Source organism: Chaetodon auriga, chromosome 1, assembly GCF_051107435.1.
Source record: "Chaetodon auriga isolate fChaAug3 chromosome 1, fChaAug3.hap1, whole genome shotgun sequence".
Lineage (NCBI taxonomy): Eukaryota > Metazoa > Chordata > Actinopteri > Chaetodontiformes > Chaetodontidae > Chaetodon > Chaetodon auriga.
In genome coordinates, this window is record NC_135074.1 from 13,452,536 (window position 1) to 13,478,564 (window position 26,029).

The 26,029-nt window shown below is 40.7% G+C and overlaps 2 protein-coding genes across 2 annotated transcripts; both read right to left on the reverse strand.

Annotated features, from left to right (window-relative positions):
* Positions 1–69: 69 nt before the first annotated feature.
* On the reverse strand, positions 70–6,995 carry terfa (telomeric repeat binding factor a). The gene is made up of 13 exons (XM_076721716.1): positions 6,829–6,995; positions 5,968–6,063; positions 5,635–5,765; positions 5,244–5,330; positions 4,068–4,208; positions 3,625–3,749; positions 2,941–3,477; positions 2,496–2,615; positions 1,418–1,537; positions 1,189–1,335; positions 834–916; positions 694–740; positions 70–404 (listed from the first exon to the last, which is right to left on the reverse strand). The coding sequence occupies exons 1-13, from the start codon at positions 6,977–6,979 to the stop codon at positions 246–248; spliced, it is 1,944 nt and encodes a 647-aa protein (XP_076577831.1). The 5' UTR covers positions 6,980–6,995; the 3' UTR covers positions 70–245.
* A 2,681-nt stretch (positions 6,996–9,676) lies between these two features.
* Positions 9,677–24,721, reverse strand: zdhhc7 (zDHHC palmitoyltransferase 7). The gene is made up of 8 exons (XM_076721842.1): positions 24,566–24,721; positions 23,133–23,238; positions 18,377–18,727; positions 15,506–15,630; positions 15,239–15,335; positions 14,529–14,610; positions 13,607–13,737; positions 9,677–13,311 (listed from the first exon to the last, which is right to left on the reverse strand). Exons 3-8 carry the CDS (start codon positions 18,719–18,721, stop codon positions 13,129–13,131), a joined length of 963 nt encoding a protein of 320 aa, XP_076577957.1. The 5' UTR covers positions 18,722–18,727; positions 23,133–23,238; positions 24,566–24,721; the 3' UTR covers positions 9,677–13,128.
* Positions 24,722–26,029: the final 1,308 nt, after the last annotated feature.

Sequence of the window (26,029 nt, forward strand, 5' to 3'; positions counted from 1 at the left end):
ATATAGGTCACCAGCAAAAATGCATACCGGACACCATTAAAGATTTTTCCAACAAAGAGACGACTAATCTTGCAAACTGAACCATGAAAATTTATTGAATTAGAAAGTGTCATGACAACTTAAATTGTAAACACGATTGCAGTAATGCAGAAGAGACTCAACTGTACAGAACAAGAACAACTCCAAAAAGAAAAAAAAAAAAAAACCCAACCAAGAAATGAATGTGTCCAGGCCTCATGAACGCCTCATACCATATTTAACTTCTTCATTGTTCTCCATCTGTCCTTAAGGTTGACATTTGTCCGGCTGTTGAAGCTGTAATATGCCTTTATCTGACTCCAGTTGCCTTCTCCAAATTTTTTCACCCCTTCTTTCAGCTTCTCTGTCTCGCTCTCAGTCCACCTCTGCAAAACAAAATGAGTATGAGGTTATGCAGTTCTCTGCTGCTCTGACACAGCAGCCCAAAACAGACGACGCCCTGCTTTACACTGTCAGTGTTGTTGCATGATAACACAGCCGAGACATGAGGCGTGCGCTTGTGTGGTTCTTTAATGAGCTGCTTGAATGATCAGACATCTCAAAGTTGCACGCTGACAGCAATCAGCTGGGTATCGAAGCTTTCATGTCAGCATGTAACGCACAACATCGGATTTTACATTTTAGTACTACAAAAGCCAGTCCTGCTACACTTACCCTCTTCTTGTGGCCTGAGTTTGAAATGGTGCTCTCGTTGTGTGATCCTTTGGGGAGAACAAAAGATGTATTACAGCATGAATGAGAAATTGCAACTAGATGAACAAAAGATCAATCAGACGCAGATATGAAAATATTACCCTTGTTCTTTCTGGAGGTGAAGTACGACTCTTCATCGCTCCATGTATCCTTACTCTCCGTTGCATTAGTGAACAGCTGTTTCCTGTGAACAAGAGCAGCGTTTCTTTTCATGCTTCATAACAACTGATGAACAGCTGTGAAGCTAGTATGAAATTATTTTAATTAAATCATCAATATGTGCAACTTTTGTGAGACTTTGACACCCAAATGAATACTGGGAGGGAAACACATGTCAGCGCTGTGTTTTGAAAATGTGGCATGAATTATCTTCAAGGCTCGGTGAACTGGTGAATTTTCCATTCTTTCTGCTCGAATTCATTCTCAGCCAACGCTGCTGATGAAATCTTCACTAACCATTTTGAAGTCGAAGGACCTTTGTCTCGAGCAGAGTCCTTGTGAGGGGTGGAGCTCGTTCGAGGGACCGGTTGACGAGGGAACACACTGGGTGAGCTGTCCAATGAAGAGTCTGTGATGTGGACGTCATCTGTATTACCTGCATCCCTGCACAAACACAATTAGTTTGTCAGTCTTTGAATTTGAAACTAAAACAGTGACATCAAATGAACGTTGCATGTGGACTTACTTGCTTAGAGGATCGTTGTCCTGCTCATGTGGATTCTGCACTGGGGTTTTGAAGGGAGCCGGTGACTCCTGTGGGACTTCCTCACTGTCTGATGACAACTGCTTTGACTTGGTGGGGGTTCTGCGTGATGAGAATTGAGACTCTGTCAAGCACTGGTACTGAAAAGTACAGGTCTGTTTTGACTTAAATCATGCTTTGCTCTTGACACTGTCAAGATAATTGCACAATGTGTATTTGAACAGTACACAAGTTCTTTCCAGATCCCTAAAAGTGGAACCACATGTGAACTACAACTAACAAAAGGAGCAATACTGATGAGCTGAGCATACAGTGAAAACTTCATTGGCTATCAGTGATGTTCAGAATAAATTGAACATTTTATTACCAATCACGCACAACCTTTAACTGCTGTATGGACACAAGACGTCAAAGTACTGTCAGGTCTGCTCACCACGTGTACTTCATGTCCCCAGATAACCATAAACTTTGGAATAGACGACCTCTTGCTTTTAGACCATCCAGTTAAGGTGGCGTTTCTCAAAAACAAAGGTAAATACTAATAGGGCGTTTCAACTGGAACAAGGGATCCAGTTTAGTTCCTGTGTGATAGTTCCAGGTGGCAAAAAAGAGAGAGAAAATGTTTCCTCATGTGGGAAAAATGCGTTTCTAAAAGTGATGCTGTTTCAATCCGTCATTACTGAGTCACTCATATTGTGGAAACACAAACAACAATGCACAAAGGTTTACTTTTGTGTATAGTTTAGTTCCTTTAATCCCTCTGGTTCCACAGTTCCTCAAAGGTTGTATTTGGACAGAGCTTTCACATTGAGACTTGATGTTGGGATCAAAAAGCAGACAAACTTCTTCAGCACCTTAAAAACATTTCTGGTTTCACAAAGATTTCTGTGGTTGAAAATGACCACAAAAAGGGCCGTTAGTATCCGCAAGAGACCATGCTGTTCTTTAAACTCCTAACTGGCTTTGACAGACAGACAGACACTGCGATCCTTACAGACTTGTGGGCTCACATGGCTTAATAACTGACAGCCCTATGTGAGGTGACACAGTGTGGACTTACCTGTGGAGTGGACTGTTGGACTGGTTACGGAGTTTTTCCACACACACTTCCCTGCTAGCCGCAGAGCCAGGACGGTCCTCCTCACTGTCTGCTGACCACTCTGCCAAACTAGCTGTGGTGCTGCATAACAAAACAAGCAGTTTTCAGTGCTGCACACTCACTGAGCAATACAGGACCACAAGCAGCCGACTCATGAAATGTGTTCTCCATAAAGAGGTGCTATGTGTCTGCAAGGGAAAAAAAAAACTTGGAACATACTTTCAGGAAACATACAAAAATCAACATAATTCACATAAGTACAGTCCTGGGAAAATTATTTTTTTCTTATCACCTATATTAATAAACTTAACTCTCTCAAGAATTGGCTGCAAAATGCAACTAAATGATGAGTCTGGAGCCCAAAAAGTATGTTTCTTAAAAAAATAAGATAAAATAAAATTTTTACCTGCTGCAAATTTTGTTGGCTCGTCTGAGGCGTTTCGGTGTGGGCGTGGCAACCTCACTGTCGGTTGCTGGGCTCTGTTGGCCTTTTTTACTCGGCACACCTGCTGGCTGTGGTGGCTCTTCTGTTCTGACTTCAGTCTCCAGCTCCTGAGAAGCTGCTGTGCACTGCGAGCTCCCCTGGCTGTCCGGCTCCACCACCAGTCGTGCCACAGTGTAAAGCTGCCTGTTCCTCAGCACCAAGGGCGTCTTTGAGAGTGAGCCTGCCTGTGTTTGAGGAGCAACATCTGTTTGTGGTGGTTGGTCCGCCGGGGAAGCCTCCATGGGGCTGCCCGAGTCCCTCTGAAACAACTCATCCTGCTCTGAGTCCCGATTGGTGTCCTTCATGGTCGTAGGCGAGAGGGGCAGGGAAGGATCTTTTTTTGCCTGCTCCTCTTGCTCCACTTCTTCCTCCAGCTGAGCAAAAGTTTTCTCATCTGAATTGGCAGCCAAAGCCTTGTAGGCTGCCTCCAGCCTGCTCCTCTGGATCATTTTATGTTTACTGGAAGATAAGGTACAGACAAGAAGAAGAGATTAGGGTATTTAGAACAGAGAATAAGACCTTAGAAGAGGAAAGGTTCCCATGAAAATGTGCTGGAAACATTCCAGCCTGGAGACTTAAAAAACTACTTGATAAGAGAGGGCCTACCATAGTACAAACTGGACGACGCTTATTTGTGGACTAGAGGATGGACTGGGTTCGTCTTGCTCATCGGAATCAGCTGCCTCGTCGTCTGGCTCCATTAGTCTTTTATCAATAAACATTTTTGCAGCCTGTTACATACACATAAACCAAAAGCACAAAAAAGTATAAAGGCATTACTTCACCAATAAATCAGTGTTCTATCTGTGGATCGGCTGAGGAAAAGCCACGCTCATCATGGACAAGGCTTTCTTATTCAACTCATATGAAAAGGGCAATAAAATCTGAACTCAAGATTTTTAATATTCAATCATTAATGACCATGTGCAGCCGAAAGACCTCATGAAGAAATCTACAATAAATACATAAATAAATAGATTACTTCATTGAAAAAATAAATGTTTCAATGCAATCAACCTTAATCATGTGCTCAATAAATAGCAACGCACCCTGTGGAGAAAGGGCACATCGCATGGGCAGAGCCTCTGGCAGAAGGTCAACATCTCCTCCTTGAACCGTTTGAAGTCCATTTGTTCAATAACTTCATGCGCTTTACTTTTCTGTCTGATGAGTCCCATGAAAATGGCTTTCTACAGAGAACACAGACATTTAACAATGTGAAACACGTGGCATGCAAACAATTAAATATAAAAATGAAGTCAAATATACTTAAATGAATCAACGGGCTGAATGATGTTCAGTTCCATCATCATCTTCTAAATGTACAGACATACAATTCACACTAAAAAAATTTAATGCTGGCACATCATTTTACTCTATATTACAGCTGAAGGACAGGGCTGCTGGAGTGGACACTCGCGCACACACACACGGAAGGTGTGGAGGATCCAGGATGACAATCCATCAACCATGAAGGTAACGAGAACAGAACCAGCAAGTAAAACTGGTTCTTCAGGAGGCTGCTGCCCACTAACCCTCCAGCTGCTCCAGTGTCTGCCCTCTCCAACTCCTCTCTCTCATTTTCCAACCAGTGATTCCTTTCTACAGCCCCCAGCATCAGATATGCTGACCATTACGGGCTAATGACGTGAGAAAAGTAGGAGGAGAAGACTCGTTCCTGGCAGGTCAGCAGGCCGTGCAACGGTCAGGGAAGAGGTGTGCCGCTCAGCTGCAAGCATTAAACTTTACCCACAATGGGCATTTTGAATCTGCACAGAAAATAGTATGTGCCACTAATGTTGGCTTCCCTCTGCAGTAAACCAGAAGCATTGTGAGCAATGTGGACTAAAAACACATATTTCTCGTGGCTTGTAGTACAGTAGTGCACTTCATTTAAACAAGTTTTGCCAGTATGTAACAAGTGGCACGGCCAAATGCGACACAGATGATGAAATATGATGCAGAAAGTCCAGTTCCAACACTGCTGGCTTACTTTAAGTACACTTTTAATTTATCAACACTTTTATGAATTGTAATATTGCCATATGAATAATTGTGATTCAACACACACCATTTTTGCTTCCAATTTTTCTCCAACAATGAGCAAGACCCATGACCATATGAATGCAGTCACCAAGAGACAGGGAGTTAAATGCTTACTTGATTCACTAAAATGATAGATTGGTTACCGAGTAAGCACATACCGCTTGAGTTACTGAACTCACCTTGCCAACCATTGCTTTGGGAAAGTGTTTATTCAGCACCTCTTTCGCTTTGTCAAACTCGTTGTTCTTAATGAAAATCACCACGATCTAGAGACAGAAAAAAATATGTTAAATCAAATCTGGGGAAAATTGAAAGCAAGTATCTTTAAACAAGTCTAGCATTTTTCTTTGTTTGGTGCACAGGTGAGATGATGTATTCATCCTTCACCAGACAGGGTGAGCTGTGCATGCATGCACACAGTGGGTGCAGCATTTGTATCATATTTAACTTTTGATTAAGGGGGGTATTTGTATACCCTCGTGTCAGCAGATGTCACAGTTCAACCAATTGCAGAATGTGAATGTAAACACTAAAAAAATGACATGAAACATTATTTAAAAGAGCACTTACCATCTCTTTAAGTGAAGTGCATACACTCTCGAAATCCTGCTCTGGAATACTTAATTCCTGGTTGATATGTTCCAGCAAAATTAAGGCTGATTCCAGGGGACTAACTGGTTGGTCAGACTGAAATGACACGTCTGTGGGTAGACAGGACGAAGCGATAGTCATGGTCACAATATGAGAGTAGGATTGGATGTATGCTCAACTACCGATTTAGGGAAAAAAAACTTGCACAGATGTGCACAGATAAAATTGTACACAAAGATGCAGCTTGACTAAATCCACAATACACTGAGATACTGAGATATGCCATGATGACTGAATTAATGTGGATCTCACCAAGGTTTTCACCCTCATTTATCCGGGAGAGGAACTGGAGCATTCGAAACTTTTTGTGAATAGCACCATTGGTCTCAAGAGGATGAACTAAGACACCTGTAACAAGACAACAAATGATGAGCTTGAGATTTCCCCTAAAAATAGATGTTCATACAGTCAGTAAATAGGTTACACTTGGACAATGCTCTCACCCTTTTAAAGACATCTCAAATCACACTGTGACAGAAAGTGTTGAACACATTAGTGTAACCGTCTAAAATACAGTGTTTGAAAACAAAGCGGTAAAGGACACAAACAGTTCGCCTTAAAAAAAAACAAAAAAATAAAAAACAGAAAACAAAAAACTTGAGATATTCAACGCGGAAACATTGCAAATTCCAGACCACTCACTAAAAATAACAAAACACTGATCATACTAAGACACACAGGTGAGATTTATTCTTTATTGGAAGTATTTATACGATATTATTATTCAGTTTTGCAAAAAGAGAAACCTAGAGGATGAGGAATAACTAACGTGGGGTCTGGTTAATCGTCCCCCTAAGTTAAGATGCAGCGCATAGCCGCTTCCCGGAGCATCTCCGTGGGACCTTCGGGGATGGAGTAACGTCAACTGAGGCAGTGGCGAACGGTGCTCGGGCTAAGCTAACGTTAACCATCTATAGGAGAATGCTGTCGGTGACGAGCACGAAGCACAATTAAAATCTGGCCAGTAAGACATTTTAGGAGAAGTCGCGTGCAATAAGTAAAACAGTATGGTGACTCCAAAGTTGGTGTGTCACATTAATGTTAGCTAAACCTGTCAATTAACGTTAGCTTGGCGGGCAAGAAGTGAAGAAGTGTGAGGCGGTTTGTACTTACAGTTAAGTACATTTGTTATGCCAACAAAGTCCGCGTATTGCTCCTTTTGAAAAAACCTTAGCGCCAGAGACAAATAATAATCCACCACCCAGCGGTAGACAACAGAGTCAACGTCAGTTTGGAGACTGTTTACAATCTCCCGTGCCGCCATATTCACAACACGTCTTCTTTTTCTTCTTCTTCTCTTAATATAGATCATGAACGGAAGCAGGAGGGACTTAATTTCTCGGCTAAGGCGGCGCCGGCGTTCCGGAAAGACCAGCGCTACTCTGATTGGCTAGTATTCATTGCCTTCGATTTTTGGTTGCTTAGGGTTAGCTAAATTAGCCAATCAGAAGCAGAATAGGGGCGGTTCTTCGTGGAATACGAATGAGGAAAGAATAAGCAGGGAAAAGGTATGACAGGGAGGAAATGAAGCATACTCGAGACATGCCGATCCAACTGAAGGGGACTGAATTTGTAGTATAGTAGTATTTCATAGTATAGAGAAATAGGTTCAAATAACTTCAAACTCATGTTTGTTTTTGTGTTCATTGGCCATCTCACGCCACAGAAAACATGATACTGCCACCTACAGGACTGAAGGGCCTATCGTCAGAGGACCTGCTTTTACTCCACTTCTTTTCAAAGGTAAATGTCTTGGTTACAGAGAGACATTACTGTATTTGGGAGGGTTCTGCTTTCTAAAATGGAGAGTTTGTCAAGAGCTATTTATCCTGCCTTTTCACTTGAAATTTCAGACAAAATGACTAAACTTATTAATAATTCAACTTCAAATTTATTTGGAAGAACAAATGCCAGTACATTAGAAGAGCTGATGTGGTCAAGAGTATCGAAGAGGGCAGCTTAAATGCTATTGACTTCTCAGTTATGAATGGTGCTCTAAAACTAAAATGGCTCAGCTCTTTTATTCTGCACAAAGACTCGTTTTGGTTTACCATTCCAAAAGCAATTTTTCAAAAAAATGGGAGGCACTGATTTTCTGTTGCGCTGTGATTACAATATATGTAAATTGCCTGTGAAGCTTTCGAATTATCACCAGCAAGTTCTCCTTTACTGGAATCTGATATATAACCACAATTTTACTTCTCACAATTCTCCTTTGTGGAATAAATTTTGACCAATCGTAAGTCATTATTTTTGAAGACTTGGTTTGACAAAGGTATTTGGGCTGTATCGCATCTTATGGATAATCAGGGCAATCTACTAACCCACGAGAACCTTTGTGTTAAATATAACCTGCAATGCCGTATCAAAGAATATGAGAAAGTAATGAAAGCCATTCCAACTTCATTCAAAATGATGACTCAACAACTGGTGGTACATTCAAATATTTCAGAAATGAGATCACTCTGTGTGGAAGGAATCAGCTTAGGAATCAAACTCTTCTCTAACAAGTTCATTAGAAATGTTTTAACTTCACATTACTACCAATGTCAACTAAAAAGAAAATATGTTTTAAGTGATTATTCTGTTGTGGAGGCAAAGAAGATAAGGAAGCGATATGTGTCTTATCCAATCCCTCACAAAGCAAAAGAGGTTGTATTTAAAATTCTAAATGATATCTATCCTTCTAACCATTTCTTGCACAAAAGATTTAAATGGGAAAATAATACACATGGATTTTGTGAAAGAGACATTGAAACTGTGGAGCATATTTTCTTTGAGTGTGAACATGTTTTAGAATTTTGGTTAGCTTGTCGAAGCTGGATGTTAACCCAACAAATCACTTTACAACAGCTGAACTGGATGTCTGTTAAAGTCGGAGTACAGCTAAAGGAGAAAAACTTGGACTTCTTGGTAAACAATTTAATTATACTCGGTAAACATTACATTCACAGATGCATATTCCTCAAGGTCAAACCCCACGTCAACGGATGGAAGAATGAACTGAACCTATACAAGAAATCCTTATTTTTCATGTCTAATAAAAACGCCCTGGGGCTTTATTCTTTACTTGAACTATACTTACTCCTCGAGTAAGACCCTCACTGGTTACTTTCTGTTTTTTTTTTTTTTTTAATTTTCCTCATCTTGAAAACTGTTTCAACATCTTTTATAGTTAATTGTAAAATATGCCTGAAATGTTTGTATTGATGACTTTCATTCAATAAAATTCAGAAACAAAACAAACAAACAAATTTCTTTTCAAAGGCTTTGGCTGTGGTTTTCCAGTTTGCAAAGAAGTTTAGATTATTTCTTCTTATTACACATATTTATTTTTTAGAGTTTTTTTTTAGAGCACCCATTGTGCTGAGGCTTATGACTGGAAGAGCCAGCAGACCTGCAGATGCAGAACAGAGGGAGCGAGAGTGAGTGTAAGTCTGAAGGAGGGAGTGTGACACTTGTGCTCTTCATGCTTTCATTTGAATGTTGTAGCTTTTGAAATTGTTGCCTACACATTTTCATGTACTTTTTGTGACAGGTATTTCAAATATAGTCTCTTTCTTGAGATGGATGCTGCATTATGTTAGTGGGCTGATATTTGAACAGCTAATTATGCAATTTGCCACTGATTCACTTAGGAGGGCACCTGCGTCATATTTGGGTCTGAAAATCTTTCACTTCTCCTTCACTGGATCTTTTTTGTCTTTGATGCTGCAGCGATACTTTTCCCCAGTTCCCCAATGTCAGTTCATCTCTTCTCCGTCTTGTTGTTTCTAACCTTACTGACACACCCGCCAAACTTTGATCTTTTCTGAAATCCTTTGTTGTTTCTTGCACATCTGCAACATCTTACGTCAGTGTGGAAGCCACAGCACTTTTTATGTGATCCAGAAGGAAAACCCAGGAGCAGAGTAAAAGTAACTGTGTACGACGGACAATCAATCACAATTTATAGCTTTAATTTAATTTAATCAAGTTTATTATGTAAAAGAATGACATTAAAGATATAAGACATTATAAGATTATGACACATTAATTAAAAAAACTTTCATAAAACATTCCATTTATATATTGTTAATAACCTTTATACTTTGTTTATAAAGCTGAAGGACTTTTGTTCTGGAGGAAACATTCTCTCAGGAGAGAAGGAAACAAAACCTTTCTCAACTGTTCATGGCAATGTTAACGGTAACTCAGTGATCAAACGTCCATCCTGGTAAGAATCATTACTACACGTCTAAAATGTTCTTTGCCCTACATTTTCTGTGTAAATCCTCTTTAACCAATATGAGTAAAACCTTTGACAGAAAAGTGTTGAACGTTGCAATAGTAATGAATCACTCAATTGCTCAGTTTTCAAGCAGTCCTCTCCCCATGGTGATTGTATTCTTTTAAGTCATACAGCAGAAGGTGGAGAAAATACAATTACCGGTATAACCCTTTAAAAAAAAGTCATCTTCCATTGATTCTATTGCTGAGCATGAATACAAAACTACACACCCCATGACAGAATCCCAATTTAAGACATTATGATCACAGCATCTGAGTTTGGTCTTGAAAATGGACTATCCTATTATGACATACATCAAACTAGCCCAGATTATTGCCCCAACTACACCAGTGCACACCAAATACTTACACTCAGTAAACACAGCAATATTTGTCAGTCCGTAATTAGCTCTCTTGTTCTGCTACGTCCTGCAAACTACAACTAAAAGATTAGCAGTGTATATGTCCTGCCCCTGTTATTTCAAGTCCTTCTTTAGATATTTACTTCTACTATAAGGACATTTTGTGACTCTATGCCTCTCATTGGCACTGGGTGTAATTCTGCCAGCAATACCTGCAACAATTTCTAATATCAGCTGCTTGATTGGCAACATATTTGTGCGTGTGCCAAACTAAACAGCAAGGATTTTCCTGTTGATTTCTTGCAAGTCTTACACACATGAATACATGACAGACAGCTTGTATATGATTTTTATGGACACGTCGTGTGTTTGACGTAACTTGACTCCTCTTCATCTTGAACCTCATAAATTAAAAAGCACAATGAGCGTGTTAGGATAATGGACTTCAACCTGAAGACATACTCTTACAACATGTATGAAGAAAATGGTTGCTGAGGTGATGCAGTCCAGCAGAATAAAATGAAATATGAGAGGCCAGCTTTAATAAAATCCCCTGATATCCGTTAGTTTTCAGTGCTGTGTCCCTTAGTCCCACAATATATACGCTTTACATTCTAATGACAGCATGTTTCTTAAAATACTATGGCCATAGAGCATCAGATATCAACATTTAGTGTAAACAGTGGCGATAGAATTCGTTCTCCTGACGACCACAAATGAGAACAAACAGCAGTATACTGTCCAAGATGCGATAAAAATGAGACTGTGAGGCTGTAGATATGACAACACTTTAACGATACCAGCCCACCAGTCAGACCTTGACTTTAAATCCCGAAATCTAGGTTCAAAGAGCCACTCTCATCCTGTGCAAACAAGCTGATTCATTATGGAAAAATAGGAGAACAAAACACTTTCATAAATATGGCAATAATGACAGAAGCCTTTCAAGCTGATAAATTCACTTGACTGAATGGTTTTAAAGGCATGGATACGTGTTCTAATAACACTGCTTTGCTACCGTCCTGCCACTAGATGTTACAGGCCTGACATTCCTGAAGTAGGAAAGGCCTCACAAGCATCTGCTGAGCTCCCCGAGACTTTGTTCAGTATTAAAGCTTGTATAATGAGCCTGGTACCTTGGCCTCTTTCAGCAAAGCAGTTCCTTTTTATTTCTACAAGCTGACTGCACAATGGAGCTTGGCTCTGTGGATCAGAATGAGCTCACGATGAGCCAAAGGAGGCTGTGCTAGTGTTTCATGTTTCCCTCTTCAAAATGTGGCACCACACAGTGGCTGAGGAGCATGCAAAGCCACGATGTCTGAGGCTTGGCCCCGTCTCTGGGTTTTATAAGGGTGTTTTGTCAGAATTTCAATGCTAACAGAATTAGCCTCCAGTTTTCCACAGAGAAAAAAATGTGTTTGAGTAAAACAATCCAAACTTAATGAAATACAGTCTTTTGAGCAGCCAAAGTTGTTTATCACCTTGTTTTAAGCACAGGGAGGCATATTAGTGGTCTGGGAGGGTGAGGGGTCACTTATCGTTAGCGGAGAAAGATACATGGAGCAGCATGTAGGAGTGTTGGAATGGCAAATGTATGAACACAAACGCACAACTACAACCCTGAATCCAAAAAGGCTGGGATGCTAAAACATGAAAAACACTAAGTGTGATAATTTCCTAATCCCTTTTGACATACTCAAATGAAAACAGTACAAAGACAGTATATCGAATGTTTTACCTCAACTTCATTGCTTATTTTGAATTTCATACCAGCAATGCAAATCACCACTCTGTGAACACATGACTGTATAAAGGATATGACTACATGGGCTCAGGAGCACATCGTAAAACTTTTTTTTTGGTCCTTTTTTGGAGTCAGGGCTGTACTACAAAACAGTGATTTTGCATTTTAAACTAAATGAAGTTTCAGAACAACAGTAGTCGTCTCATTATGTTCAACTGCTGAGGAGTGGTCACTGTGATGAAAGGTAAAGAAGATTCAGCAGTTATTCAAAAAAAGGGAAAGTTTATTTCTTCTGGCCTGAGTAACCTAAAGAATCGACAATTTCAGCCAAAGAGGGAAAAACATGATAATGGAGATGAACAGAAAGCCACTCAGTCCTCTTGAATAAGAATGAGGCTTGTGTTCAAGGTAGCTGATTGAGCTGTTATACATGCAAATCAAGGCAGCAGAGTTCCATGTCTGATGTCCACTGTGCTCCATATCCAGACCTTTTCTCAAGTGCCACGTAAGTAGTGCATGACTGATTTCCTTGTCTGGGTCCAAAAGAACAGTTTCCATCATTTCCTCATTGAGATGAAAGATCTGTTGCTGATCCCTCCTCAAAAAACACTTTGCTGCTATGCGTAGCAAAGAAAACAAACTGCTGAGGTTGTGTACTGAAGGTGCATGAGTTGGCTCAAACCACACCCTGGACGGTCTCACAAGGAATAAAACACTCACTTGCGTTACATACTGCATGCTTTACCTAAAAACACACAAACAAACCAAAAAGCTGCTCATGTTAAAAACAATACTCCAGTTGTTCAGCAGACCAAAGGTGCCGGGTCTACATCAGCATGTCAGATTGAGAATACAAACTTTCAGTGGGGGTTGTGATGTGCTGGGGTCCCACTGGAACAGCCTGTCTCCCCCTGTCACCCACACATGAAGGAGAGCCTCAGGGAGCAGAGGTCCATAGCTCTGGCCAAGGAGGGCGTACAAGGAATCCTGCTTTAGAGATGGACAAGTGTTGGTGAGCCACATCAGTCTGCCCCGCTCTCACACAGAAAACTCAGACCCGCCACGGCGACCATGGGTCAACAGCAACAGGCGCCGCAGACGCAAGCCTGTGAATGGATTGCACCACAGCAGGGAGGGTGGCCCCCCAAATACAGCTTTCATTCCGTCCCATCTCATGCGACGCTCCCATGTGGGCTTCTCATTTTTAAGGCGTTCAATCTCCTGTAAGACATTCAAAGCCCTCTGTAAATAAAAGATCCCTCATGAAGTTGTCTGTTTGCTTTGGCTCATTTGCATACTAAAATACACAAATACATTAAAACAGGAAAACACATGAGGAAACCCTGAGAGAAAATGTAATTATTTACATATTATCTACACACTCACAGAGCCAAAGGCATTCGTCAAGACTAAAGTTTTCTTGTCATGTCTTTCCTAAACGGCCTCATCTTACAGTGACCCTCCCTGTCACACACACAGCTTGTTGAGGGGAACCAAGCTCACGGGGTGTACTGACCGTCTCGTCATTGCAGATGGAATGGATCTGCGTCCCAAACATTACAGCTGTGAAAGTGAGGAAGAGGATGGCTTCCAGACAGAGGAAGATCAGCAGCAGCACAGACACCCCTGGAGAGAAGTCACTGCACTCTGGTCACAGGAAGAGAGGAATACAGGCAGAGTTTTTTTTTTCGCACTTCACAGCTGAAAAATCAAGTCAAACACCAAATAAAGTAAAAATGCATTTTGAAGAAGGCTGATTTAAAAGGTCGATATTCCTTCCCATTAAGGGCGTAAAAACCAAAACAGACTGTTGGGTAAAATCCTGCAAAGTGCACCAACAAAGACCCTACTGACATGTTGCCTATTTAAGTCAAATAAAGTCAAAAATCTAGCCTATGGATTCCCTCAATTTTGTCTCACTGATGCTGCAGTCCCACAACATGGGGTTGGATGTGCACACAGTAACTATAATGCACTCCACACCGTTAGCTGATTCTAACAAGCTGGAAAACTAAATTTATACACCAAAAAAAGGGTTGCAACTAGAGATGAGCCCTGGTATAAACTGCTGTTCTGAATCTGTCACAGTAGCCTGGAACATTGGTTAGCATGGAAAACAAACTGGTGGAAAATATATCCCTGCTAAGTCAAAATATCATCTTGTAGGAGGCAGGAGAAGCTGGTGTTCTAAGAATGAAATATTAAATTTCTGGTTTATTCCTAGAGAGAGACCCCCGAGGGAGTGAGAAAAGATCAATGGCAGCTCTGTGATGTTTGTGCAGCACAACGACTCTTTCCTTTTTCCACTCTGTCTCCTTTCATCTCTCTCAGCAGTTTCAATTTCTTGCATAAATAGGTGTATTTCTGACTCATAAACGACATCTGTCATGTAGTAGTCGTAGCAGCAAACTCGATGCTGCAAGACAGAGAAGCCTTACCATTCCACTGGACTTTAATACAGGTGAAGAAGTGCATACCACTGAGGCCCAGGGCATGGGCAGAAATCAAGGCTATGTACATCTGCAGAAAGAAAAGGAAGGGGGGGGGGGGTAAATAAGACAATGTAGGCTAGTTCATTTGACATTTGTTACATACTTATGTATGGTGCTATGCTGCAATACAGGATTTTCTTTACTGTTAACTTCTCCATCTATGACATCTGTAAGGAGAGCACACTAAAAATGTCATCACACAGGTCACACAGGTGACCTTGTGCTGCTCAGCTATATAAGTCAGCTTTATGATTCTGTCATCAAAAACGTTCCAGTCAGCATACGAAGGCATAAAAAAGTGCTGATGTTGTCATGAGAGTCGTCATATGAGAGCACATGTCATGTAGGCCCGTGTCCAGTGTGCACAACATCAGTGCTGAACAGGGAACTGGGCTGGTTATATGTCATGAAAAATTAGTGGGACAATTTTCAACAAGTGATGGGAATTTGGCCAGTTTCCCCTCTAGTCTGGTATGAAGTCATGTTATTTTAGAAAAATTAAAAATACATTAATGAAAAAGATGTGTGGACAAATTACAGGAGAGTGAAGACAATATAAACTTAAAGGAACTACTGGAAGTAAAATGTGCATTTCTAAACCTTACCACACCCCTTATTAAAATGAAATGGACTACTCCATACTTGTGTGTACTTACAGTGAAAAGTACAAAGAATCTCTGATTCTTTTCTCCCACACAGTTATTGACCCAGGGACAGTGGTGATCCATCTTCCTGATGCATCTTTTACAAATACTGCAGGCAGGAGAGAGAAGATGTTAAAGTGTGAGCCACTGACTCTGCTCAGGTCATCAACTATCCTGCTCCTGATTACACCACAAAGGTGTATACAAATGTTTGGATGCAACAACAGACCATGTCACAATTTAATTCTGTATAAATCTGCCCACAAAATTTAGGCTGACCTGCAGTGGTGTGCCCTCTCAGGCTTGATGCTGCAGCACTTTGGGCACTTGTAGATGACCTCACCAGGCTTTAGCTGTAAGCTCTCCATGTACTCCTTGGTTGCGTTGCCCTTAGGAACTGCACCCTAAGCAAGACGATGAAAGACAGACAACAACAAATGCTGTAAGTCATAATTGTCCACATATATGAATTATGCCATAATGGCTCAGAAGTCAAGCTGTTTGTCTCTGTCTTTGCAGCATTTGCATACGCAGCACTTGACAATAAAAGTACAATAATAAAATAGAATAAGGATGAAAATGACGAGAATGCAAACATAAGATGGAAAATTAAACCGCTGAATAATACTAATAAAAGTTAAAAACAGAGTACACAGAATGAATAAAATCAAGTAAAATATGTGACATTTTAAAAGTACAGCAGTGCATAAGTAGGAGGCAAGGTTTCAGGCCTGTTATCAGGACGGTCATAGCTAGTTAAAGGCTAATGTGAAAAGAAATGTTTTTAGCTTTCTTTCACAAATATTCAGCGAGCTGGCTTCCCTGACATCTGTAGGTAGTGAGTTCCAGATCTTTGGGGCCTAATGGACGAAGGCTGCATCCCTGATTTCCTTTCAACTGTTGCTGGAAACTTCCAACAAACCAGCAGGAGATGATCGCAGTGCTCTTGAAGGTAAATAGTGAACAAGGGAGTTAGCGATGTAGCTTGGTTTTAGCCCATTAAGAGCTTTGTATACGAGGAGGAGAAGCTTAAAATCAATTCTGAATGTTACAGGAAGTCAGTGCAGAGCAGGTAAAACTGGACTAATGTGCTCTCTGCTCTTGGTTCTGGTTAATAGCCGAGCTACAGGCTTTTGAATGAGCTGAAGTCTCTAGGCGGTTTTTTTTGGGAGGCCAGTAAATAATGCGTAACAGTAACCAAGCTGGCTTGAAATAGGCATGAATCAGTTTTTCAGCATGTTTTTTTAGTTTAGAAATAAATATAAATGTTGTCATCACACTTAGATCTAAATCTAGGATAACAGCAAGACTTCTTAATCCACAGAGTTCATTTCACGATTTCAGTTTTGTCCGCATTTAACATTAAGAAATTATTGCTCATCCATTTAATTATTGCCAAGAGACCGTCAGTCTATAGCTGCAGCATCATTTGGTTCACTGTGTAACTATGGAAACATACACTGTGCTCTCTAATGACGTCACCAAGTGGCAGCAAATGAGAACAGTAATGGACTGAGGCAGCTGCCTTGTGCAACCCCAAAACAGATGTCAACAAGCAGGTGTGTTTCTCAGACACATGATCTCTAAGACTGACAGAAAACTTTCTCTATTTGATGTTTTGAACCAGTTTAACACACAATCAGAAAGACCAACCAACTGCTCACAATGACTGATTAAGATATTATGTTAATTTGCACAGAAACTACGTCTTCCATTATCTCACTGATGAATGAAGGTTGGATAGCGGCCTGTAATTTCTGAGTGCATTACTATCTAGATTGAGTATGGGTTGTGTTGAAGGCTTCTGGGAAGATGCCTGTTTGCAGAGATGGATTTATAATCTTCAGGACATGACTTGAAGCATTGTCCAACACCAGCTTTAAAAATGCTGTGGGCACATGTGGGTCAACATGAGGTGGATGAGTTGGACTCAGTGACAGTCTTGCAGAGCTCAGTTAATGTAATGCAGGTGAATTTTCCAGTGGTTACATCTGTTTGACAGAGTTTATTGAGGTCGTCTGTTTACATCAGCAGCAATGCTGGCTCTTACTGAGGTTATTTTGTTATTGAAGAATGGTGCAAGTTCTTCACAATTTGATGTAGAGAAGTGTGGACGGGTGAGGCCAGTGCTTAATACCTGTTCAATAGTGGAGAATAATATTCTTGACTTCCCAGCATTCTTTGTAATAATCTTGGAAAAGTAATCCTTTCTTGCCAGACATATTTGCTTTGTTATGGGCAGTCATGCGTCATTGTATATATTACAGTGAACTGAGAACCTAGTTTTTCTCTTAGCTTAGTCGAACCCCCAGTTTGACATACTACTGCACAACCTTCTGTGTACTATTTTGGGCTTTTAAATGGAGCAATTGTTGAGGCTGGGCTGTTGGGCTAGAAAGCACCAGTGGTGCTGTCATCACACATCTACTTTCTCTGAGTAAGAATGAGTTGATGCAGCAGCAGCACTAACAATTTTTGACCTACAACCCCCTGAAGCATGAATTAACTGAATTCACCAAGAGTAGTCACAAAGTATCAGTAACACAGTGCAGAAGAGTCCCTGTAGCACTTACTTTTGACTGTGCCATCTCACACTGCAGGAGGTTTAAGGCATACCAAATCACTGACTGCTTGAAAGTATAAAAAGGCTTCATATAACAAGAGACAATTATAAAAACAGCAGAGAATGGAACTAACTAAAAGTTAATTAAACTTTGAGCAGAAAAGTTCTTCTTTTTCTTTATTCTTTCCACTAATTAAATTGTTTGATGAAAAACGCTTAAACGTTTGTGAAGACCCTTAAACACAGAAGCATCCACAGCTGTTCAGATGTGCAAATACTAAGTCCCTGACTGTGTTTCTGGTCCTTTTATTTTCTGGGAAGATTTGACAAAACAAACAAAAAAAACATTGTTCTCTGATTAGCAAATTAAATTGTTGTTGCAAAAACATTCTGCCTCAGACAATTTAGTAGCAAATTAGATATTAATTAGCAGTATTTGTTATGTAAACACAAAAAGCCTCATCTTATTTCAGTGAATCTATCCACGCTTTCTCTGCCTCTTCTTCCCTTTCTTCCTCTTACCCTCCCTTCTTTGCTACATCCGCATCTTCAACCCCACCCATCATTACTCTCCTTAACATCCTTACCGGGTCAGTCAACATGGTGCGCAGATGCGAGGCCAATGCAAGCACAGCCAGAGAGTTGAAGGTGGCCCCGTTCAGCAACGAGTACCAGAAGTTCTTGCTGGGCAGCAGCATAACAAAGTTCACCACGAATTCAGCGTACAGCACCAGGAACCAGGTCATGGTTGCACACACCATCCCACAGCTGTCCTGAATGAACCACAGTGTACGATTCCCCGCTGTGTGGCCCGTGTGGGCTCCCCCGACCATCACTCCAGCTGCCAGGCTCCCCGTCTCGACATCTGCCCCTGCTGACAGCAGCGGGTGGTGCTGCTCCATATCTCGCAGTCGGTGGTTTGAAGACTGCATTATGCCCTAAGGAGAGGGGAAACATTCAAAGCAGGACTAAATTTAGGGTTACTGTCTCTTTGTTCCCAAAATGACAAAGCACAAGACAATATACAGTTGTTCCATAAGTAAATAGCATTTTTACAATGTATGTCAGGTAAAATGATACAAACTGCACAAATAGGCAATAACACTTATCAAGTGTGCTGCTTCTGTGAAGGTTCTCTATGCAGAACAAAGAGCCAGCTAAATCATGAGACTCTCACTGGGGTAAGGCAATCCTAACCAATGTCCCTCCTTGTGCCTAAACCTAACCAACCCAACCAATGCAGGCAACAAATACTAGCCAATCAGGGGTGACGTAGAGCAGGTCATGACTTGCCCATCCTGGGAAAAGCAAAATTGCAAGCCCGATGGACGACCAACTAAAATCACCATCCTTATTCCATGCTGCTAGCAGGGGCACAGAAAAAGGATGAACAATGGTGAGTCAACCTTGGACTCAACTCTCAAAGCTCAGGGCCCTTTGAGCTAAGCAGCTGCTATTACAAGAGACATGAGTCACAGGAGTTTCTTCCTTTGTATTCATGTCAAGGTCACAAGAGAACGCTGTGGACCGGCCAGAGTCCAAGTACGCAGCCTTAAGATAAATCAATGGCTGCTCTGATACCTTTAGGAAACTGAGCCTACAGCTGAGGTACATGTGAGGAATACAGGCTAATAATAATCTGTAGACCCAGTTTCTTCATGCTGGCAGACTTCACTGTGACTCACAAGGCAGTACCAAAATATATTTAATAATCTATGATTTCAGGTTTCTTTAGTGTAACTCATATTGCCATTTACTATTAGATTAGCAAGAGGTCAGATCAAAACATCCATCTGTCTATGCCCAAATACTCAGAGAGAGTAAGTGAAATGGAACGTTTTTAGAATGTTCTTGGGTTCCATTTCACACAGAAAACCTCTAAACATTCATTATTCCTTTTAAAGACCCATTCAAGTCAGATAGCACTTCAATACAATGAAACACAGTTAGTTTATTCCAGTGTATTCAGCTTGAAAATTCATACATGCTCATTTCGCACTCAGGACAGACCCCGATTAATGATGAGTATTATCTTTACTATTGAGAACGAAGAACTCGTCATCCCATCTAGATAAGATAGCAAACCAGATAGCAAGATTTTCACTTACATCCATTTCAAAGAAGTGCTTCAATCACAAGCTTTTCCTTAAAGACAATAAAATTTGAGTGGCTACTGATGATACCAATCATCTTAAAAAGGGTGCGCCTAAATGGTGCACTGACACATCAGTGAGATTCCTCTGACTTTTGAAGCCTGTCATCATCTCATACAAGACAGGCATTATAAACTCACTATGAGCATGTGTTGCATGTCCAATTATAACTGGCTCTCATGACACTGTCTTTGACAACCAAGTGCACATATACAGGCTCTCAGTCTCCTGAACTGGAAGTCAGCGACAAAGCCCAAAGAACGACCTTGCATTCAAGAATCCTGTGAAACATGCTTTTACACCTTACCAGCCACTAATTATTTAGTCATTATTAAGCCACACAACTGACTCAAGTTGTTAGGTAGAGGCACTTAATGCATTGGTTGGTGTGGTGTTCCAGTTGACTCGTCATTCTTTGAAGCAAATGACTGCTTCCTTTCCCTAAGCATTTAAATCAAATGAGACATTTCAAGTGAGATGGGTGGTGCAGAGCTAAGCTTTCAGTCTTTAGCTGACTAGCCAACCAGGCAGCCTTCCAAACAACACACTGCTGTTGGTTTCTGCTTGCATCCAAAAACTTTCCATGTCAGTGGGTGTCATTGAAATTGATTGCAAAATGTAAATGCTAGCAGGGGTGAGAGGTTCTCAGCCTGCAGAGCTGAAACCCCAAACCAGCAAGGATGTCTTTCTGACAGCAAGAAAAACAGAGATCAGTTAGAAGTCCAGTTCAGGGCACACAGTGATTTCGTGGGAATTGAATGAGTGTAATAGGGTTATTCTATTGAAAAACTATATTATATTCCAGTAGAAATGATAGCTATTCAAAAGTTTTAAAGCACAAAAACGTAGCTTGTTATGCTGCAGGTTTGTGCTAACAACTGGCTTTAGGACCCAATTTTGACCACACATTGATCAGATGTAATCCTAGAGCAGCACTTTAAGTGGAATGACTAAAGGCTTGTTGTGGCTGGTGACACACCAACCCAAGTTCTCCAGTAAAATATAATCGATATTAATAATTTTAAATTTTTGCTGCTGACTTTAAAAAAGCTTACCGGTGGCATAAACACGTGGCTTTGAATTAAAATTTCAATATATTGATATTTGACACAGAAAAGCGCAGTTCATGCAGACAATCTGAACAAAGTGGAAAAAAATACAAAAACACAGGTCAAATACAAGTCTTTCACTTTTATGCAAACCAAATTTCTGGGGTCATGCACGGTCCAATGTTTTCAGTAAATTTGACTGTGGTGCCGGACAGACCCAGTCTAAAATGCACATCTGCATCAACTGTACAGTGGAAACACATCCAGTGATGTCCATCCTGTGGAGGAGGAGTCACTTTGCTTTTTCACACTGGTGTTCCAGATAAAATTTTCATTTATCACTCCATTGTGCATAATCACAAGACAAGGGAGGTCTCAAGCTGATTGGGATCGAGGCCAATTCAGGCATGTTTAATGAACTGTTACTGGCTCTACAAAGCCTGATATTTTTCTTATTCCTTGTTTTTTACTCTTGCTACGCCAGCTGTCAATAATGCCCCACCAAACACCATTAAAACACAGGAAACACAGGTGCAAGTAAGCAGAGTGTGAAACACGGGGTGAACAATCTAAACAGCCACCACAGTTTCACTTATTCTGACATGACAGCATGCGTCACTGAATGATGTGAGCACAACTGACTTGCCTTTTAAAATAAAATTGTATTTTTTTGCATCACAAAGATCAAGGCCGGACATGAGGCTGGAGGAAAGCACTGCCTCAGTTGATAGCACTATTTCAAACATCAAAAGAGTCTCATAAAATGGTAGTGACTCACTGATCTGGCTCATACATTTGCTTCGTAGTAATTAATCAGAGCGGCATGTGATGACAGGAGAAAACCGAAAACTCGGAAAATATTGGACACCAGGGACTCAATCAGTAAGATCAACTACTATGGATGCAGTGATATGCATGCCAGGATAAAGTTGGAAATATTATAGTGCCTGATGTAGACAAATGTGATGTGACAAGTGAACACAGGTCTGCTATTTGCAGAGGCTTTCTGTGTACCTGCCACAGGGTGCCTCTGTCAATTTGACTTTAAACAAGTGTATTCAATTACAGTGTTGTTTACCACACCACATCAGTGCTGAATGGCATACCGTTTTTCTGCTAAACAAGACAGGGTTAGCATTGTCCTTAAAGAGGACAGAAAATGCTCTTGGCCAGTTTGAGGCATATTGATTTTGCTGTGGTCAATGAAAGGGAGGTCCATTAAAGCCACAGCAGCTGCTTGTCCAGCTGTCTGCCCTTCCCAGTCAGAGGGCACAACACAAGAGCCACTGGTCCCGCTCTCTCCCCCTCCCCTCCTTATCCCTCTTCTTCTCTTCTCCCTGACATAAGTACGTAAGTTCAGCCACCTCAGTATCGTCCTGCTCATATCACTTTGCAGGGTCATCACATACTATGACTGGCATCCACTGTTAAAGAAAATTAGATGAGACAATAGCTGAAGCCAAAAAGTGATGTTATGTTTCACTGTCACATTCCCAAATCGCCAATAGCCAACCTAAAGTCATTCCAACTGAAAACAGTAAGTAAACAAAAATACAACTGCCCCTGGGTGGGAGTTTTGACACAACTGAATTACTCACAAAGATTCTAGTGGCCAAAAACATTACAAACAACCAATACATGCAAGTCTCACTCTGTAAAAACATTCAACCCACAATATTCACAACCAAACAATCAAACATCACAATGATGGCCAGTCCAACTCAAAACTCAACATACTATTTGTCACACACCTGAAAAGAACATTGATCATAATTATACTTATCAAGAGAGATTTCTAAAAACCTCTGTTCACACTTCTCAACAGGACATCCAAACCATCGTCAAAGGTATGTTTTAAATTTCCGGTGACTGACAGCAGTTTGACACTTCATTCTCTGCATTCCTGTTGTTATACTTTTAAGTGTGCAGACAGTTTAGTCACAGTCGACAACTCAGTGCCTCCATGGAAGACCTCCTTTTCACTAGCAAAAGCCAAAATGAGGAATGTCACTCTACCAGCTTTTGCATAAGAGATAAACAGATGACATGAGGTGAGCCGCTTTGCTCTGTTTTCCCTTGTTAGTCGTTCTGCTCTGTGAAACACAAGACATGCAAATTGAGAAAAATATGAGGCATCCTACCTAATATATTCTCTCTTTACAAAGACATGCTGTGGTGTGTACCTCCCGGACCAGCATTCAGGATGAAGTACTGTGCATATGTAGAATGACAGGTAGAGGCTGACACCTGAAAAAGACACACACACACACAAAATGTGTTGAATCATAATAATATAATAATAATAATTAATATTATATAATAATATAAATCATAATATACAAACACTTTGCTGACAATTTACTCATTTGTTGAACGGCAAGCCTAAACCTAATGCAGTCTTGAATCCATGAGCATTATAATGTTCATTGCTTACGCCTATGAGTGTACACCAAGCATTTGAAACACCTCTCAATAAAATTCATTCCCCAAAAATGACCATTCAGCGGAATCAAAGCCTCTCTAAAGCAGTTTCAACAAAACCTTAACATCATAACCCTCATGAAGAGAAGATTAATTGCAGGGCCGTCGTCTTAGACTCTATTAAGCAGGTCTAGCTAAAACAAATACTGGCAACTGAGTAATATAAACAGTTACCACACGTTGCCACAGTGAGTACAATGCCTGCTTCCGCCTCAGCTGAATGAGTCTGTGTGATGTCCACGAGGTTGCAAGTGTTCCCTTTTTACTCCCTGGAAAACACACCCATCATGATGTCTATTCTGAGCAATGTGGTGACATTGCAAGTATTTTCTGCTAATAGTCTGTTGAGTAACAGATTTTCCTTTATGGACTTGACTCTGAGGTGGTGAATCAATCATATCCTGAGTGTGCTGACCACCTCAATGTAGCCGAGGTCTCGGTGCAAGCCACCAAAATACAGTGGCAATACTGAGATGTGGCAATTGCTGTGATATACCGGCAAACTCTATCGACCACCTCCAGCTTTTTTCTTAAATAGGATTGGGATCGTCTCCCCCTCTTTCTGAAACCAAACCAAATGCACTGGCCGATGCTCATACTTCCAGAAATATGTAATTGTATCAGTCTGTGTTAGGTTATTACACTGAAATGTCAGTGGCATTTTCACACTTTTCAAACAGTGGGACAGGACGACGGTAGTTCAAAGGCTGTCCACCCGAGGCTCCAATCAGATCACACTTTGATTTAACCAAACCACACTTGACGCACCTCAACAGATTAGTTAGGGAGGTGTGACTGAGATTAGAGCCCTTCTTCACATCTCTGCTGCAATAAAGGTCGTGACTGAAACTGAAAACTATCCACACACACACACACACACACACACACACACACACACACACACACACACACACACACACACACACACACGGCAGCTTGCTAGCCTGACTTCACATGCATCCAGACTGGATGGTAAATCTCGCTTGCTAACTACTAGCCCACTAACAGAAGCTAACACAGCTAGCATGCTAACACTGTACGCGAGCGCCGAGCGCAAAAGCAGAGGTTCCCGAGTGACAGTAAAATTGCATACCTTAATATTCCTCGTTTCTTTTGTTGGGAACGCCTTCTTAATACATTATGGTGTCCCGTTTAAGATAAACTCCTGCTCCAACGTACCCGTGCCCGCAGCGGCAGTAACACATCGCTCTAACAACGGGCTGACAGTGACCAGTAGCGACGGAGCTTCCGGGGTTCGCCTCGGGTTTCTTCGTCACTGTTCGTGAAAGCCCGGGGAAATAATATTTGCTTGAATATTGCCATCTCGTGGATTGTGACAGAATTGCAACTATATCACTGCGATAATCTCAGTTCCCCACTCGCGGGTGCTATTGGCTAAATACAATGCATGGCACTCCCCAACTAATCTTTGAGACACTGAAATTGAAATACTGGAGATTTATGAGCTTACTATCTAGTTTAGATGATCTACAGTTAGTAAAATGGCTCAACCCAAACTCAACGGTTATTCCACTGTTTATTTTACATACTGTTTATTTATACACTGTATATTCCAAATTATTCTGTCATTTTAAGATAATTGTAAATATCTAAATATAAATATATATATATACTTTTTAACTATTTTATACCTTGTGCTGAGCCTGCTGCAATAGAAATTTCGTTCAGTGTACGCCTGCTGTTTACTGAATGACAATAAAGTTTGTCTATGTCTATGTCTATGTCTAAATGGCTGCAGTCAAAAGTTCCTGAGCATGCATGCATATATAATGCAGTAAGGTAGGCCTGTGTATTTATGCATGGATTTAAGTATGGATGTATATATCCATATGTATATCCATGTATATATACACGTAACCTATGTATATAATGTATGTATGTATGTGTACATGCTCTGTTTTATTCTATGTTGTCTTATTAGCAAAGAACTACACTTTTTTTTTATCACCTATAGAATAGTAACTCAATGCCACAAATGAATGGTTTGAGCCATTGAATTATTCATCTTAATGTATTACATTAAGACACCATACCAGTGTATTTACCATTCTGTAGACAAATATTAAATGTATGACTTCTACTTTAAGGCTTCTGGATATATCTTTTGCTTCTCATTCAGTTCTATTCTATTCAATTATGAACACCAATCATCAAACTCTCAAAACTTGAATTGAGTAAACCTTCACAGTGAAGATCAATTCCACATCAATTTCTGTCACTGTTAAGGTTGCATGGAAACTTTTCAAATCAGTCTGCACTTGAGCTGCTCTTGCACCCAACCTTGATCAGGATAAGCTGTTATAGAAAAGGAATGAATATTTTACAGCCTCTGGCTTGCCTGATCTGAACCCAGTCCCTCTCAAAAGCCCAAACTCACTGAATCCTCTTGAAATTGCTAGACTGACCATAACCTTGAACTTCACCAAAATCCATGCACGACTAATTCAGCAAAGCAGAAAACCAGCCTGGTCTTTGTAAGGCTAAAACTTCCATGCATGTGACACTTCTGGTCCAGTCGGTGAAGTCACATCAGGCA

Excerpts from the sequence above, each read along its gene's own strand:
- terfa (XM_076721716.1), bottom strand. The coding sequence starts at position 6,979 with ATGGCGGCACGGGAGATTGTAAACAGTCTCCAAACTGACGTTGACTCT. Across the intron at positions 3,750-4,067 it reads ATGTGCCCTTTCTCCACAGG|GCTGCAAAAATGTTTATTGA; the intron begins GTGCGTTGCTAT and ends TGTATGTAACAG. Across the intron at positions 3,478-3,624 it reads GTCGTCCAGTTTGTACTATG|TAAACATAAAATGATCCAGA; the intron begins GTAGGCCCTCTC and ends CTTATCTTCCAG.
- zdhhc7 (XM_076721842.1), bottom strand. The coding sequence starts at position 18,721 with ATGCAGTCTTCAAACCACCGACTGCGAGATATGGAGCAGCACCACCCG. Across the intron at positions 15,336-15,505 it reads GAGAGGGCACACCACTGCAG|TATTTGTAAAAGATGCATCA; the intron begins GTCAGCCTAAAT and ends TCCTGCCTGCAG. Across the intron at positions 13,738-14,528 it reads TATTAAAGTCCAGTGGAATG|AGTGCAGTGACTTCTCTCCA; the intron begins GTAAGGCTTCTC and ends TCCTGTGACCAG.